General features: G+C 39.7%; 1 protein-coding gene across 4 annotated transcripts in view; it reads right to left on the bottom strand.

The window, feature by feature from the left end:
• Positions 1-13,425: 13,425 nt before the first annotated feature.
• The window catches only part of LOC143376232 (uncharacterized), a 379,865-nt gene continuing 374,841 nt past the window's right edge, over positions 13,426-18,449 (bottom strand). For all 4 annotated transcript variants that reach the window (XM_076826350.1, XM_076826351.1, XM_076826352.1 and 1 more), the window contains one exon: positions 13,426-15,592. In XM_076826350.1, the coding sequence (XP_076682465.1) occupies positions 15,425-15,592 (168 nt within the window). In that variant the 3' untranslated portion in view covers positions 13,426-15,424. The remainder of the gene's footprint in view (positions 15,593-18,449) is intronic.

The following is an 18,449-nucleotide window of genomic DNA, read 5'->3' as shown; positions in this document are numbered from 1 at the left end:
ACATCTATCTTTTAATGTCAATACATATCCTGAATACTTCAAAGTACTGTTTCATGTTTTAAAAATGAGTACTTTTCAACACTGGTGTGCTGATAAATAATCAATATGTTTCAATCCGTTTCCATCCCCAAAATAATTTTAAGTCTTGGAAAGTGACAAGGCATGTAAACATCGATGTTTACTTTACACGCTTTAAATGTTTTATATCAACGTAATGTAAGAATCGGAGTATTCGAGGAAACGGGTTAACTTTTAAAGAATATATTTCGACGATGCAGTGTATTCTACAGCAGAGTGCAGACAGTTTGTATGGACTCATTGTCACTATTGTCAGTCTCGAGTCGAGGTTTGACCTGTCATCGTCACTGGCGAAAACTTCTTAAGAGGCGAATGTTTGAGAATTTTTTTTGAAAAAGCGGAAACATATATTTTGACAGAACTTTTTGCACTGGAAAGAGCAACATGTAAACAACATTTGGTATTATTTTGGTAATAAAATATTTACGTTTATAATAAAATTACAACCGACATCAAAGAAGCCTTTTTTAAAAAGTTGTTCTGGGATAAGCACTGCCATTCAGAACCAGATTATCTAACATAAAAAAATAAAAAGGATTTCGTTAGTATATTAATGTATCCTCTGATTCACTGTGAGAATCTCATATATTAACACAAAATGGCGGCTATTTAAATTTAAAGTCCTGATTTTTTGCGCAGCAATCACAAGCAAAAAACGTAAATATTTTTGTGCAAAAAAATTCTCCAATGTTCTTTAAATGTTACTCTTTTAAGTGCAAAAAGTTCTGTAAAAATATGTGCTTCCGTTTTTTAAAAAAAAATCAAAAATATTCCCCTTTTTTCCGTCTCCTGACTAGCTAGGGCGGTATTCATAAACGTTTCTTAAGCAAATGCTTAAGATCATCTTCTGGAAGACGATCCTATTTCACTTAAGACATCAGGAATTCATAGACGTTGCTTAAGATGATCTTAAGCATTTGCTTAGAATAAGCAATTGCTTATATCTTATATCCATTTTCTTTATAAAGCAGTTGCTTAAGACATTGGGCCGTATGCATAAAAATAAGGAAATGCTTAAAAGTAATAAGTATAAGTAACATCAAATACTAGATTTCGTATGCATAATCCTCTTGGTATTAAATAGATAGTAAATGATGGAAAATTTTAGTCATTAGTTTCTTGTTCACCCGCGTAGGTCGATTTTCTAATATATCGATATTTTCAATGTCAATATCAATGTCAACGTCAATGTTCAATAAATCCATTTTTTGTATTTGCACTTCGATTTCGCTCACTAGTCGCTTCCTTGACGCAAGTAATGGCGGGTAATGGCCGTATAGGATGCAATAGGATGGTCTTAAGACGTTTAAAACGTTGTGTCAAGCAAATGCTTAAGACAAGACCTTAAGTTTGTCTTAAGTCACGTTTATGAATCTAGGCAGCATCCTGAGCAAATGCTTGAGATAGTTTTGAGAACATGTGACGTCATACAAGCATTTACTTATTTGAACAAGAACTTCCTCAAGCAAGTGCTTCAGCACGACCTTAAGATTATCTCAAGGTCTTAACGATCTTAAGCTTAAGACACGTTTGTGAATACCGCCCTAGGTGTAACACCTTAAGGGCCCCAGACTAATTTACGATAGGCCTGGCGCCACACTGTACGGACTCGTCGTCGCCGTGCTCGCATTAAGGAGGTTTGATACCGGAGAACAAATAATGAGAAATCTTTGAAAAGTCTTTTAATCTAATGCTCAAAGTGTAGTCCGCATTGTGTTAAAATTTCAAGTCGATTGACCGCACGGTTTTTGAAAAAATTGAAATCAAAGTGGCGCTCTTATGCACAGGCTGTTATGGGAGAAGCGATACAATTTGTATAAAATGTTACACAGAGTCCTTAAAAATAGTGAGAAAGTGCTAAAAATTGTTGCAATGAAAAGCTTAAGTATTCCTATGAAATTCTAAAAAAAAAATTCGACATTGACCGTACGGTTTATTAGATAATTGAATAAATAGACAGTAATGTGCTCGTATTTTTGGATCTGCCTGAAGGAACTGTTTAAAACGTGGCAACGCTGTACGCCGGGTAGTCATCTATACAATGTATACTTGTACAAAGGATACAGTACAAATTTGTAAAAACACTACCAAGCTGTAAGTATGTATTTAGTAATTTGTTGCGACAGGTACGCGCAAAAGGACGCCACAAGTGTGAGATGGAAAGAGAAAAAAAGATGGACGCAAAGCGACGCTGCCGCATTTCACTCGCATATTTTACGCTACTTTTAATGAAATATTGTGTTTCTAGCTGCATTAAACATACTTTTTGTTTAATTGAGTTCCAAAACAAACAGTGTAGTAATAATTTTATTAGGAATAAACATGTAAATAACATTTTTGTCTACATAATTTTTTTTTATCTAAGATTGGTATCACTGCAGAGCTCCCATGTATAAGCATAGGCTTACCCCTCTCGCCGCCTGTCCCGCAAGTGAGATATCGAACCTCCTTAAAGTTTTACGTGAGTGCCGAGTGGCCGAGTTTTACCCACGCATTTGCCGCTACTCAAATGCTCATGACTTCGGGAATTTTACGAATTTCAAAAAATCCTTTTAAACACGTATTCTTTAAAGGTTGAACATTCGAAAAATGAAATAAAAAAAATCGATTTTTAGACCGGGCGGTCCTCTTAACCCCTCAACGACCACCTCAGTATCTGGTACGGACCCTAAGTCTTCCACTGGTCGCCCGCCTCCGTATCTCGTACGATCCTTAAAGCTCTGCGCACACATATGAGTTCCGTGTCAGTACCGTTCCGTCGTGCCAGTAGTAAGAAAAAGAGGGGCGTAGAGGGTTTCTTCTTCTTACCACTGGCACGACGGATACGGAACTGAGACGGAACGAATATGTGTGCGCAGAGCTTTAAGCCGTATTTCCTATACCGCCCGGGAAAACGGTGGAGGTTTTCGTTCCGAGGACCCGGGCTTCGAGATCCGATTAAGGAGGTTGTCCTTTGGGAAACTCCTAAAGCAGCGCTGCCTAAGGTCGCTCCCACGGGACTGGTCCGCGTTGTCAGGGATACCGCGCGACGCTAGCCCGGCTAGCCCGGCATGGCAGCCTTCGTAGCGTCGCGCGGTCTCCTTGACAACGGAAGGCACGCTGCGCGAAAGAAAGATTGGAAGGGGAAGCAGGCGCGTGAGGGGCCCCTACGCTGAACAGCGCTGTCCTAAAGGCTCGTATAGACCAGGGGGGCCAAGCTTCCCTCTTACGAAAGTTGAAGCAGAGTTTGTAGCGCCTCCTACCAATGAGGTGCGTACTAAACTGTGAATGTGTGAATTGGTGTGAATCGGGACGTATGTGTATGTGTATACGTGTAATGCACCGTTTACTTTAAAACCTGTCCACGGATCGTCGCGCCAGCGACACGTATGCAGCAAATAGAAGGATAAACATTGAAATTGAATATATTTTCTTTTCCTAAGAAAAGAAGAAATATTCAATTTCTTTGTATATCCTTCTATCTGCTGCATACGCGTCACTGGCGCAACAATCCATGGTCAGACGGCCTTAGAAAGGGTAAACCAGGGAAAGTGAGGACACTTCCTCGTGTCTGCGCCAAACATTTCTAAATGACGACGGTCGTCATGGTAACATTTCACCAACGTCGAAAGGTTGTGTGTCGTGCTCACTGATACACGTAGGTATGTGTGTGTGATGTACCTAGCGCCTCCTACCAATGCGGTGCTAACTAAACGGGAAAACTTCAGCCAAACAAAGACGGCTTGGTCCCCCTGGTATAGACCGGGCAACAATAGCCGGCAACTTTGTCGCTGGAGTCGCTAACAAGTCGGTGGGATAACCGACTTGTGTCCGGCAACTTGTGTCTGGCGACTTGTCCTTTAAAGGTTAAGGAGATACGAAGAGACCGTGATACAGTCTACATGTATCCAGCGACTTGCAACAATCTCTGTGGGATACAGCAACTCGACCCTTGCCTCAAACGGCCTTCTAGAAATGATTGTTATACCACGCGCAGTCAGCGGACTATCATTTTTCTTCCTGTGTCTCTCTCCGCGAGGAGAATTGATGTTGGATAATACTTTTTAATTGCTATATCTGGCACATTTAGGTAAAAACAGTAGGGGCTGATTTGTGTACCACCTCTGGTTCCCGAAAATTAATCAGGCTCATCGGCCAGAGTGTTTCGCCAGGGTCGCGGTTTATGATTGTATTGCCCCGCGAGTCAGCGGTTAAGAACGGTACCTGCGCGTCATGGGTTAACAACCGCACCTGCGCGTCCGAAGGCACGGCAGAGCCGCCCTTAGCACCGGGCAGACGGCGGCCTCGCCCCGGGCCTCGCGCTTAGAGACTTCATTTTATAAAAATTAAATGAATTAAGAATAATTGTCAAGGTATCAATTTTTGTAGAATAGATTTTCGTCAAGCTTAAGTGACGCATGAAGTAGAGACGTAAGGTTATCTGTTTTCAATAATATCGACTTTTGTCCCGGGACCCGCAAACTCTAAGGGCGGCTCTGCCGAACGGTCTTGGTCATAAGCTGCCGGACAAAAGTCGCCGCACACCAGCCAGTCGGTTCAAGTCGCTCGAGAAAAGTGGATGCATCCCAGCGAGTCGCCAGGTGTCGCTGGCGACAAAGTTGCCACCAATTATTGCCCGGTCTATACGAGCCTTAAGGACCCCGATGCTAATTTACGACGGCTATAGCGTCACGCTGGTGGGGCCCATCGCCGCTGTACGCGTCGTACTGGCTACATCTAGTTAAGCTCAACCACACAGCCCCTTTTACGAGGCGGTGCCTCAATATGTTATAACACGAAGAAACAGATAACGCTAGCTTGTGTTGTTCCGATTAAAAGACACCAAATACCTACCATATAAATCAGACTACAATTAACGAAATTATATAAAAAATTAATTCACACAGTTTAAAGCTATCTTCGTTAAGGATAGTCCGATTTGCATGGAATTAGGTATCTTTTAATCGGGAGACTGCCAGGATTACATTGGTGTAACTTCCGCATCGATATGATGAAAAATAAAGAACTTAACCCTTAACTGGTATACTGTTTTTGGCAAACGTGGCTGGTATACTGGGGTCGTGGCAGACCCCAAATAAAAAAGGACACAGAAATTTGTAAAGTCGACCCTGAATCAACCTCTATGAACATTTTGTTCTTAGGTAATGTGTAAAATAATAGAAACCTAGAAAGTTAAACTGTTATTATAAAATTAATTAGAAAAACAGTTTACAAGCTTAGACAACCAAAAATTTTGCAGCGAACTTTGCGTGCCTGGGGTCATGAGCGACCCCAAGATACCAGTTAAGGGTTAACTTTCTGTAGGTACAACTGATGACACATCGCCCAAGCGATCCTAGGCGGGTATTCTCAGTCGTTGCTTATTTCTTAAGAAATCTTCAGATCGTCTTAACCATGCGATATCCTCTACTAGTCTACGAGGTTAATAGAGGATGCCGTATGCTTAAGACGATCTTAAGAATAAGCAACGACTGAGAATACCGCTCCTAGACACGCGATGCGACTCGACGACGACGATCGGCGAAGACCAAAGGACACTGCGTGGCGCCTAAGGTCGCTCAGGCATTTAATTCACAAAATCAAATTCTTTATTTCTCGTAGTATTGACACGAAAGGTACGCCAATGGATTCTCGACAGTTTCCCCAAACGGTACTAAATTTCATGTAAATCGGACTATTTTTAACGAAGATAGCCTTCAATTATGTAAATTATTTTTTTATGTAATTTCGTTAATTATAGTCAAATTTGCATGGTATTGTAAAAGTGAATTCCCACGGCACGTGGGTCTCAGCCTCGCGTAGCTCGGCTTGAGCTTCCCGTTCTTTGTCGGCTCGCCGACTCGCGCTCGCCAAACAGTCACCGAGCGAGCCTTCAAGGTCAACTTGAACGGCGCGTGCAGGCGCGTGGCTCGGTGAGTCTGTTTGGCGAGCGACAAAGGACGGGAAGTCACCGGCACGAGACTCACCGAGTCACGTGGCTTTGGAGTTCACCTTTAACGCACATCCAGACGCTGATGCAAGAGTCATGAAACCTGTATCGTGATGCATGCATGTGCCTTTAGACTCGCCCAGCCACGCGCCATGGGAATGCACCTTAAGGAATATGGGACTTCGACAATTTCTCGACTTGTTCCCAAGCGCTCAGTTAGCTGCCACCGAGGAGGGTCTTGGAAACGAGAAGGAATCGACACTTGGGGGCAGACCTGGCGCGTGGTGTTTTTCTTGTGTGTGCGATAAATGTTTGGCGCGTTTCCAAAAATTTATTTTTCGAATTAATTGCGAATCAAAAGAACAGGACATGAAAATCAAATGAGAACCTCGCTACAATATGAAAGATCATAAATAATAAATTTTTTCATAAATGATAAATTTTTAAGCGACCCAAATTTGTAAGTTCTTACTTATGCCCTAGTTCTGCTCGTACAAATTTGGGTCGCTTAAAAATTTGTCTCGTATTTTTTTAGGTCGTTTAGGCGCTTGTTCTCTTACGGCGCCTGTGTGCATCGTGTATATTGCACACGCAACCAGCCGAGCCTTCTCGGGGTCTATGTTAGGGCCTAAACAAGGGAGGCTCAAGACGACTGCATCAAGGGGCATTTGTGAATGTATAGTTGCCGATGAGGTATCGTTGCTGTCTGGAGGAATAAAACGTTTTAAATAATACATTCGTGATTTAACATATTTATTAAATCTCTTACAGTATTTGGTGTCTTTTAATCGGGTAAACACAAGGCATGGGGCCGCTTTCGTGAAGATCCAATGAGAAATGCGGAATGTGATATTGTCACTTCCTAGTGGCTAATGCTATCTTTCTTTCTTTCGGTCCCCTATTCTCGAGCTCCGAAAGCCATGAAAGTCAGTGATGCGTGAAATCGGAGGTGTGAAATCCGCCTACACCCCGAATAAAAGATACCCTCAGGACCCTAAGATTATCAACTTAACCGGGAATAACTGTGTTGATGAATACACAAGCAACGATTCTAGAAATTTTACTTCTTATTGTACAGTATATAAAAACTACTCCTTCTACTAATATATACCAGTAGTAATCTTTATTTCATGTCCCTCGGCCTTGAAAGGGGGTCTGACACGGGTCCCTTGTTTACATCTTTAGTCAGCTTACGTGACCATTCATCATATAGTAAAATACTATATTCGAGATGTAACATACGTAGTATAATTCATAAACCCAGTACCCTGAGACTTTAACTATATCTAATTAGCTCGTCCTTACCTCATTTTGTCCTCTCTTCCTTTCTTCATCTCCCTATTCTCCCAAATTGTCCTCATCCACTCCCTACCATCTTCTTCCCCTTGCAATATTCTCCATCTGGATATGCCTCCCTCTCTTTCTATCTCCTTGCACTCTCTTCTCAGATGTTCCAACGTTTCCTCCTTATGCTCACATAATCTGCACAAGTTTGCCTCTGTTCCCGTCCACTTTCCAGAACCTACCTGTTCGCCAGAGTTGGGCAAAGTGTAATCTAATTACAAATTGCAAATTACGATTAAACTGTAATTGTGTAAATGATCACACATTATTTTCTGTAATCGTTAATTCAGGTAGTTGACAAAACCAAGTGGTCAACTACCTAAATGAACGATTACAGAAAATAATGTGTAATTAATTACACAATTACAGTTTAATCGTAATTTGCAATTTGTAATTAGATTACATTTTGCCCAACTCTGCTGTTCGCTCTCTCTCTTCGTTTCCACATCTAAATCTCGCTATCGTTGATTGATCTCTTCCTCTGTATCCGTTCTTTAAATATGCAGCTTGCTCTTCCTCTCTTAATTCTTGATAGCTCTTGTTATACCTGCCATTTACTATTCTATCGTATTGCTCCTGCTTCTGTCCCACCCTGTCTATTTGCACTAGAATCTCCGCCGCGGTTCGAACATTTCCTTGCCGCCTTTTCTATCCACTTCCCCCCCGCATTTCTGTATCATCTTATTCACTTTCTTCGAACTTCGCTGCTCTTCTGCCCGCTTCTACTCTTATATTGTCTACTTTTGTCTCATCTCGTACTATGTACGTAGGTGTGTTAACATCCACACCTAGATCTATTTCAGGTACTATACTTGCAGCTTCTCAAATCTTTCCACCTCCTTCCATCCCCATATTTATGCGGCATAAAGCACGACACTCTTCACCAGACTGCGGTACACCAACAATCTCCTTTCGAAATTATTTTTAAACCTTCTCTCTCCAATTCCACAGACCCGTTTCAGTGCAATCGTCGTTTCCTTTGCCGTCTCTCTCATATGTAATTCCGTTCCTCCGTTTTTCTGGACAAGGTAGCCTAAGTACTTGAAATACTTTACCTCCCCTAGTTCTTCCTTCCCCCACCTGCATTCTTCCTTTTTTCTTTTGTCGCCTTCCCCCTTTAAATCTACCACTTTCAAATTTCCCTCACTTAGTACCAGATCCTTTCTTTCTAAATATAAGTTCATCCTACCGAGCATTTCTTAAATCCTGCGCATTTTTCCCTAGACGAATTATGTCGCCTACATGGGCCAACGACCAAATCTTCTCTCTGCCGATCACCACATCCCCAGCTTGAACTCTTCTCAGCTTCTTCTCCAGGTCCGCCGTGTATAACGAGAATAGCGTTGGGCTGAGGACTTTACTAATATATATATAAGATTAACATTCAAAAATATACTTTATAAAGTTTGCTTCAATATGTGTTTAATGTAATAATATATACATGTTATTCTAAAAAAAAATTCGTACATGTTAGAAACAACTTTATAAAGGGTTGTAAGAAGCTCGCTCCGGGACAGTTCTGGGGTGAGCGCCGCACAGTGGGGTATTTGGCCTCAAAAGCTGGCCAAAATTCTAGATGCTTTAGAATTTGTTCAAACTTGGTATATAAGGGTTCTTGGGGGCGCTGATTTTGAATCGCATATCAAAACTTCAAAATTCAAAATGGTAACGCCAATATGGCGCCAAAAATTGCAGAAAATTGACCAACATTATTTTTTGTTGTTTCATGAAAAACAAAAATACTTTATTGATCTTAAAAAATATATTGTGTCACAATAGAATAAATCGATGATCAATCAGATGATGATGTCCACGGTTCCTTGTCGCGTCGGAAAACACTTCAGCTACGAACTCTTCATCATGGGAACATGAATCTTGCGTGTCCAAGGACCTGTCCTAGTCACTAGGAAGACTCATTTCTATGGTTTCTTTGAGGAAGAGATTACTTGTTTTTCATGGTATGGGTCTCATACCTGTTAACACGGGAACGCGACCGTACAGGCGTGCGTGAAGCGCTGCAACACTCGATTGTCATTTCCAGCTAAATTAGCTATAAAACTACCATCCGGACGAATCCGGAACCAATTTTTTTTGCATTGTGATCACAAATCTTTATCAAATGTAATGACACCAAGAAAAGCATCCGGACGCACCCGGAAGTATAACAACATCGTTAATGAATTCTTATAATCGTAAAGAAAATTTACTGAACTCTCGATTATCTTCAAACGTTAATAACTATACAAATATATATGATGAAAAACTAAAACTTGTTCGGAAGTGCAGTATATACTTACCTGAAAAGCTTCCATAATGGAAGAATTCACACACTTTCCTTACAACATGTAAACATCACTAATAAGCTAACGATGTTTCAGAGGATAGTTAAGAAAGAAATGCGTGCTCTAAAATCTCCTAACTTTCGATGAAGCCCGTTGCTTCATGAGTGCACAAATGAAAAAAAACAATATTGCTACATTGTTCCTCACATATTCAACTGCCACGAGCAGCAAAAATTTTACGACTTACGCGAAATTTTTTAAATCGACTTTTGGCCAGCTTTTATGGCCAAATACCCCACTGTGCGCCGTGTGGTTCATCACAGTCCTCTTATGAAAAAGCACAGCCTTCCTCACTCCGTGGCCAGATCCTCCAAGAACAGAGTCCCTAATCTTTACCACTACAGCATCGGGTCGCTTACAATTCCCATATTCTCCATCTCACTCTAAACAATCAAACCTTCGACACCCGATAGTTGTGAGACCCAACGTGGTAACCAGCCATCACTCGTCGTCAGGACTGTTTAGTCTCATGCACTCCCTATCAGGACCGCACACAGGCTAAGTCATTGCCATAAAATCCTCGAAGGCAGGACAGCGTGGGGCAACCCGCCCCACAGTGGGCAAAAGTGAGGTAGTTTGTTTAAAAATCAAAGAACTCTTGATAGAAATGAGATAGAGCGATGATTTTTGTTTTAAATTAAAGCTGAAAGATTGCAGAATATAGGAAAATTAATGGAATTATGGTACGAACGTTTTTTACCTTTGAAAAGCTGTGTTAAACTTGAAATTTTACAATAAAATTATGTTTCATCCATTACCATGTTCGGTTAGAATTTTTTTTTTCACATGTTGTACATCATTTCCCATAGATTTTGTCGCGCTGATTTCAAATCCGTTCGCAAAATTTGTCTACTCCCTCAGGATTTTGAAAAAAATCGATTTTTGTGAAATAAACTAATGAATCATAACTTTTTCGTTGAAATGATTTGATAACCCACTGGTTTGAAGGTATATTGTATTTCCATATGTTATTACACAATCAAAATAAGATTTTTTAATGTTTATTTTAAAATGTTGAATGTTTTACATCTCGTGACCACTTGGCGTGTCGCTGTCATTTGCACATGAATTAAGGTAAGCATTTAATCTTTTTACCTTACTTCTCATCAACGAATTTTTTAATTTCTGCCGATTCATTATTTTGTTCGTACAACTTTAATCGATTGTTTATTAACATAATTGAAATTTTCGAGTCGGTTAAGTATATTGCTCGATTAAAAACGTCTAACATTCTATTCTTTCGACTATTTTGTCGTGAATGCAATATCATATTTTTCCTATAAAGTTTATGCCAGGATTCATTTGCATGTCAAAAAAAAATTCTAACCGAACATGGTAATGGATAAAACATAATTTTATTGTAAAATTTCAAGTTTAACACAGTTTTTCAAAGGTGAAAAACGTTCGTACCATAATTTCCTTAATTTTCCCATATTCTGCAATCTTTCAGCTTTAATTTAAAACAAAAATCATCGCTCTATCTCATTTCTATCAAAAGTTCTTTGATTTTGAAACAAACTACCCCACTTTTGCCCACTGTGCGCCGTCGACCTCACCCTTACCTTTAGTGACGCTGACATACAAGTTGTAACAGTTTTGTAAAGTTATAGGCATCGATTAAAATTTCACTGATTAATGCAATTTATAATGAATAGAGTAAAAATTTTTTTTCAAATAAATAAAGTAATCGACCTTAATTTTGTCTACGTAGTCCTAATATACCTACCTAATGTTCTGGTTGACTTTAGATTTTATTATGTTTGGAACCAGAATAGGTACACATGGATTTGTTTTCATAGGCTTTCAAGTATAAACTTTGATTTCTACTTTTAAGTATAAATAAATAGATGTATGTACATACAAGGTGATTCTATATCATAAAATAATAATAATAAGAGATATTATTATATGGAAAGGGTCAAAGAAAAAGGGTTGACCATATGACGACCTTGAAATAGTCTATGATTAAAATGTTAACTATAACGTCGTTTATTTAAATACAAATATATATATATGGAGGGTTCAGAAGCCAATCAGTGTAAATCCACTACCATTAAAACCGAGATGAATAAGGTTCTTACAAACTAGTTGTACAAAAATGCCAATGCTAGTACAGATGCAAAAACCGATTTTTATTATAAGATCACATAGAAAGGAACTTAACTGCAAGATAAACAAAAGAAAGTAGACATGTTTTTTTTATAGAAATCAGTTTGAATAAAAAAATTGGGACCTGAAAATTTTGAATAAGTCTTCGTTATTCTCAAACTCGACTTCACTATTTACAGCAAGTTTCGAAGCACCTTAAAAATATACATTAATATTATCACAAATTTAATATTTTTAATCAAAATACACGTTAATAAACATGCTTATAAAATTAATAACAATTTGTTTAACGTTTTCATTTCACTTACCATCATCACAATCAGAAAAGCTTTGTTCATTATCAGGTAAATGTTCGGATTCACTATCAGAAAAAGGGCGATTTTAATTTCTTTCACTCATAGTGTAAGTAAGACGGCGTACAATTATTTTTTAAATAACAAACACCAAACCATAAACTTCACGCGACTTTAAAGTTTAAAGTGACTTACACTGATTGTCTTCTGAATAATTTTGCCTGGTAATATAATTTCAATATAATTTCGTAATTGTAGTACAGAAAATAATTATTTTTCAGTTTTCACTTCATTTTTGATAAAATTAAACAAAATCATTTAACTTAAATTTTTTAATGTATATATTTTTTTTATCCTTCACATTTTCGTGTTCGAGTTTTGAAAATAAAAAAACCTGAAAAATTGACTATTTATATGTGACAAAATCGCGATGCTGCTACTTAAATTGGCAACGCAGCGACTGTTTGTCATTTCCGAGAAGAACGCGAGAGGTTGATTTCCAGTTGATTGGATTAATGGGTTAAAATTGTAGGGGATGGAATTTTTCATCCCCTCGGGAGTGAGTTTTTTTTTAAATATTTTGTATCGTCGTCATAACCACTTACGCCTGCAAAGTGCCAGGTCTATTGGATCTGTGGACGTGCGTTAAAATTGAGTTACAAGATTTGATCCAAACAAACAAACGGACAGAAGAGTGAAGCTATTACACAATAAAATCGTTTAAAACCATGCACTGACTTTGACGATAAATCATGTCCCGTTAAACTTTACAGTTTCCGAGATAAAGAACGCTGTTTCCTCAGGTACCACGTGCTCCCCTTAGGAAATGTTCAAAGCCTTTCTTTAAACATGCCTGTGTTTCTTTAAAGAGAAACTACTTCAATGCACTTTGAACATTTTGAAAATTCATTCAACTCAATTTCTACTAACGAGGTAATATTGTTACCGGAGAGAAGAGTATTCTTTATCTCGGACAGAACTGATTATTATAAATTTATTCCAATTTTTTTACTCTCGAGTGCGTAAATCAAATATACACATTTCCATTTAAATAAACAAGACGCACAGCAACAGTTAAGTAAATATAGTATTTCTGGTGAATATTTCGACGAAAGATTACCTCCAAGGTCGACTAAGGTCATCACAGTGTCAACCCCTTGATTCGCAGAGCACAAAAACTGTGCTGATAAATTATCAATGAAAGACATTTTTGGAAAATAATTTTTTACCCCAAAATGATTAAACGGTACGTAACCTTTTCTATCAGATCAAAGATTTCAGTGAAAGTGAAATATTTTAAGCAGTACAAAATGAAAAGACACAGAGCATATCCTCTTCAATACTTTATTTGATATTGTTGTATTCAGACAAGTATTCACAAGGAAAAATTGAAGCTGCGCCGGAAAGTTTAAAATACAAGTTTCTGAAGAATTATTATCAAGTGACTAGGTGATGGATACACGATTCCATCCAGATTTCATCTTTATGTAGGCACATTATTGATTCTTAAAATATTTGTATCGCGCTAAAACATTATGCCATCACATCTGTGATAAACAAATGACGCTACAGTATATTTACAATCCTACGGTATTACAGTAAAGAGTTAAAAGGCTGGGCCGTGAAGGAACGTTAGTAGAATTTTCTCACGTACAATAAAAAATTCTTGCAAATTGTTCAAGGAACGTTTTCTTCTTCTTCATTGCTTCTCTATATTTTTTTTTTTTGCTTCTTTTTAAATATTTTCGTTTAGATCATTCTGCATAAATTAACAATCGCAACGCAGTTGCGCGAAAGCCACGTGCGCGGAAAATACGCTTAACGTAGAAACGAATAGCTTGACTACTATCGAAACATGGCTCAACATCAAACGGGGACAGTTAATGTTCCGTAAAAATTTCGCCGATCAATATTCAGCCACGTTTCAGGGGCACGGTATTCCTTAATACAACAATACAAGTAAAATACCATATTAGCAATATAGTATGAGCTCAATATGAGCTGTTGAATGATATTAACAATCTTAAATTGGCCTATGTTCACAAGTATCTACGAAATGCTACGTCATTCCCATCTGAAAGGATAAGAAATGATTCTAGTCGAGCGCAGCTTCGAATCAATATCCTTTCGTCCCCATCCTTCCCCTACGTAACATACCGAGCAGTTGGCTGGCGGATCTCATGTACAGAGGGAATTCCAGGGCTCTACTTCAACCATCGGCCATTGTAAGAACTAGAAGTAGTTTACGCCTTCATTATATCATACACCTATTTACACAGCAACAGAGCTGCCAGAAGAGACGTAGAACAGGGCCTAGAACGGCAGCCCTGATGGTCGTATATTCTCAGGTATACATTAATACTAATGATTCGAAATGATTTCTCCTAGTAATCATGTAAAAACGTACACAAAAGCTACGAGGTAACTCGTGTTGTCGTATTCTTTACGTTTCAGTCTCATGAAGTTCTTGATGCTGTCGTCCTACGTATCGAAGTCCAACTGACTTCTATCCTTTCGCATACACCAGCAATAAAATAAGCGGGACAGCAGTTTTAGAAAGGTTCCCTTTTCATTCACGGCAACACGCGTGCGCTTTTGACATGCTCCACGTTGAAGTATAGCAGAAAGTACGGTAACAGATTTATACCCCCCCGCATTTTTTTTCTATATTTTTCTAATACACCGTTAACTAATATACCATGACGAAACGGATTATCTGTACTCCAGAATAAGTCTCCACAAAAATACTCAGCGTCAGGCGGACAGAATTTCTTTTTTCGCATACTTTACATTTTAGGCACTTTCTGATATGTTTTGTGGGAGGTCTCCTAAGCGTTAAGCTTCTCTTTCTCGACGTTCCTCTTAGAATTTTCGCATTAAAAGCTACAAGCCATTCTCTATTTCTGTCAGTCATACGAATGATTATGTTTCTATGATACTCATTCTTTTAACACTCCACACCTCCTCGAGTCTATCTAACTCGCAACAATTTCGGTTCGCTTCTACACGTATAAACACAAGATACTCAGAAGAATTTGTGAAAATAAACATGAAAATCTAAGGATAGAATGAAGCCAGACAATGTCCGAGGATTCTTTTAAAAGTCAAAATCACTTTCGATGAAATTAGACCCAAGAAGGATAAGTGGAGGTTGAAAGTCATCTCATCCTTGGAACGCTGCGTTCGTTTCGCTTACACGCTTACTCGAATTCTCTTATATTACATCCTCTTCTTTTCTCAATACGATATCTATCTTACATACAGGAAAGCATTGATTACTGAGTGGAAGGTTCGCAAAGAAACAAACAACGGCGCGATGCTGCCGGCCGTCAATAAACGTAAATCGTCTTTAGCTGATCCTTCAGTTCAGGAGGAATGGCACAAGTCTCCGTCTCCGGCTTCCTTTTTACCAGGCGGCGCCAGCGCCCCCCTATATTTTTGCGGAAGCCCTTCGCAAATCCAGGCCTATCCGACGGCAGCGTGTGTACAAGAGTATCCTGAAACATAATGAAACACACCGTTAAGCCATGTTAGCATTTACGTCTTATTGGGCTGGGTTCGAATTTCACTGTCTTAAAGCGAATAAATACCATTCGATTCATTCGTTATAATTCGAATAGGCTGATATAAACGTTGTGGAAAACACGGACGGTGGGCTAACCAGTAGAGCTTGTGCTGTTCACGAGGGGCACTTCCTTACCGGCCTTTGTCTCCCTCCATACACCACAGTTTGCTGTGAGTGTGTGGCAACGGAGGTAGGGCAAGGGGGGAGTGCATAAGGGGCTTAAGTTGGACAGCACTGCAATGGAGGATTCTTGACTAAACACTTCTTTGCAACTGCTCAATTTTAATGCCAGTCAGCGTAACACAGGATGGAAGATAACGTGTATTAGATTATTACAGTGAAAGTGCAGTCGATAAAAGAAATAACGCGATTCCAGAAAGTGTTTCTTTTAGATAGAAATGCCGATATTCTAGAATCCCACAAATATCGTGTTCCTACGTTACGTAAGAAGAACGGGAGGATTCTATTTGCAGCAATTTAGTTTGGGTATACGATTTAGCGAAAATTTTTGCCGCAAGTGACATAACAGCTGGGACGTAATACCGTTCTTACCGAACAATCGGGACACTTGTTCGTGTCATTACTCCACTGGCAGGATAATGATCTGAAATTTTAGGTTCCAACGCTGATGTATGAGAAGTTAATTTTCAATTACAAGATATTACTGCAACTATACATTGGAGATGATAACAGCCGCGTTTTAATTGCACCACTGTAATGCACACTACTTGCAATGTAGCATGAGTACAAGTTTTATTGCCCGTTTAGAAAGCATGAGGCAACACTTGATACTCTGTGTCACTAAACTGTACTAGATATATACTAAATGTTTTACAGCAAGTTCCTACGGTTGGTATATTTTCTTCGCCCAATCTTCTTGAATAGCATCGCACTTGGACTATCCGTGCGTCTCTATTAAAATAATGGTGCGGTTACTCTAAGATTTATACATATTCGTTTTCAATATCCCAAATCGCCGCCAGAAGAGAAGATAATTGATGCGCGAACGGAGGACATGGAAGAGGAACGACTGGAAAAGAGTTTTCCAAAGTCGACTAGAAAATGACACGCTGCAAAAATCCTTCGTACCGGCACGTGGATATACGGGCGACAGTAAGGCCGTTACAAGAATTATGACTTTCGATATAACGCGTCGCGATATGACTAGAAGGATCTATGAAGCATGGAAATAGTGGAGAGCGCGGCGACTCGACTGAAAAAGCAGCATTACATCGTGTATCCGGGTGCGATGTTACGAAATCGGCCGGCAGGGGCCAAAGCTTCCCAAAGAGCGAGAAAGAGAAAGCAAAAGGAAGACTGTGCAGGAAGACTATTGAACAGAGGTGGATCGCTAGACGCGTGGACAGAAGGAGACAGACTCGCGCGCCGTCCGTTGGAATGCAGAAAAGGGAGCGAGACAGAAAGGCAAAGAATGAAAATATCGTCGGTCGCGCCGACCAATCACGGCAACAGGGCGGTAGGAATAGTGCCAATATCGTCAAGGAAAGACACATTATTTTGTCGGCTACGAAACAGCTGCACCCCGCGCGAAGTCTGGCCGCTTGGCAAACGGTCGTGGCCGCCCACCCACGCTAAATTTAGAGGCAGCCAGAGGGGTAAAAGCGGCTTTTTAGGTGCGTCTATCCTGTTCAAAACACCCGACATAGTAGCCTTTGCGATTTGCCAGACGGAAAATCCAACACCGCGACGCTACATATACGTAACAACAGACTAACCGTCGTCAACAACGTTAGTGTCAACTGACTGGTCCAGAAGGAGCCGAGCTCTGAATGCACAGCGCTTCCACGTGACTAGTCGGACAACATAAACAGAGCTGTTTATAAAGACAAAAGTAGGGGGGGGGGGAAGTACTGGAAAGAATTTTATTAATAAACGGGGGGATGTATTGCAGCAGCATGCGAATGTGCATGTAAACACGCTGTAGGGAAGTCCAAAGATGTATATAGACACGCTGCTCATGGAATTAACGGATACAATGAATGACGTTAGCAGTTACGTCGATTGGGGGGACGAGTTCAAATATTAAATCGTTTTCCGTGTATTAGGTTATGTATACGAAGCGAGCCAATGGCAACAAAGAAATATGTATTAAGGTTTCATGAACTGGGGAACGTGATAGAGATGATGATGTACGAGAAATAAATCCGACCCACTATTTGTAAGAAACAATAAACAGATTCGCAACGCGTTATATGAAACTAGCTTTACCACTCGGTTTCGCCCGAAATTTAGATTCTGATTTTATAAAAAAAATCATTTTTTTATTCTTCTGTGAAAACGGTCACGCTCGTCTGGATTAGTCAGGCATAACGAGCCGAGGCACATTTCGTGGTTCCAGAATTCGTCAAACGGTTGCAACGCGCCTCGTGGAAGTAACCGCGCAACATAACCAACAAAAATATCCTTGAAATTTCAATCTTATCTTACTTCCGCGAAGGATAAGTTCTTTGTGCCCGGTTTTAATCGAGCAATGAGTGACCACGTCACACGAGTCTTACATCACAGGTATGAGAACTTATGTCATCTTGATCATTTAGATAATCGACAGGCCAGATTAGTCTACGCGACGTGAGATCATAAAGAAGATGTATTTCACCATATGGGCATCGCATGGTGTTTGACTCCAGAATCGGAACACGTAACGGTGTTAAATATAGAACTAAGACGGTTATTTTTGAACCGAACACGTAACGGAGCTGTGATAATGAGAATAGTTCGAAACTAGCAGAGGTGTATGGGAAAGTAGTAAAGATCTGTCGGTAAGTGGA

The sequence above is a fragment of the Andrena cerasifolii genome, chromosome 14, assembly GCF_050908995.1.
Source record: "Andrena cerasifolii isolate SP2316 chromosome 14, iyAndCera1_principal, whole genome shotgun sequence".
In the NCBI taxonomy this organism is placed as follows: Eukaryota; Metazoa; Arthropoda; class Insecta; order Hymenoptera; family Andrenidae; genus Andrena; species Andrena cerasifolii.
Note: the sequence above shows the minus strand (reverse complement) of the source record. Positions and strands in the feature narration are given on the sequence as shown.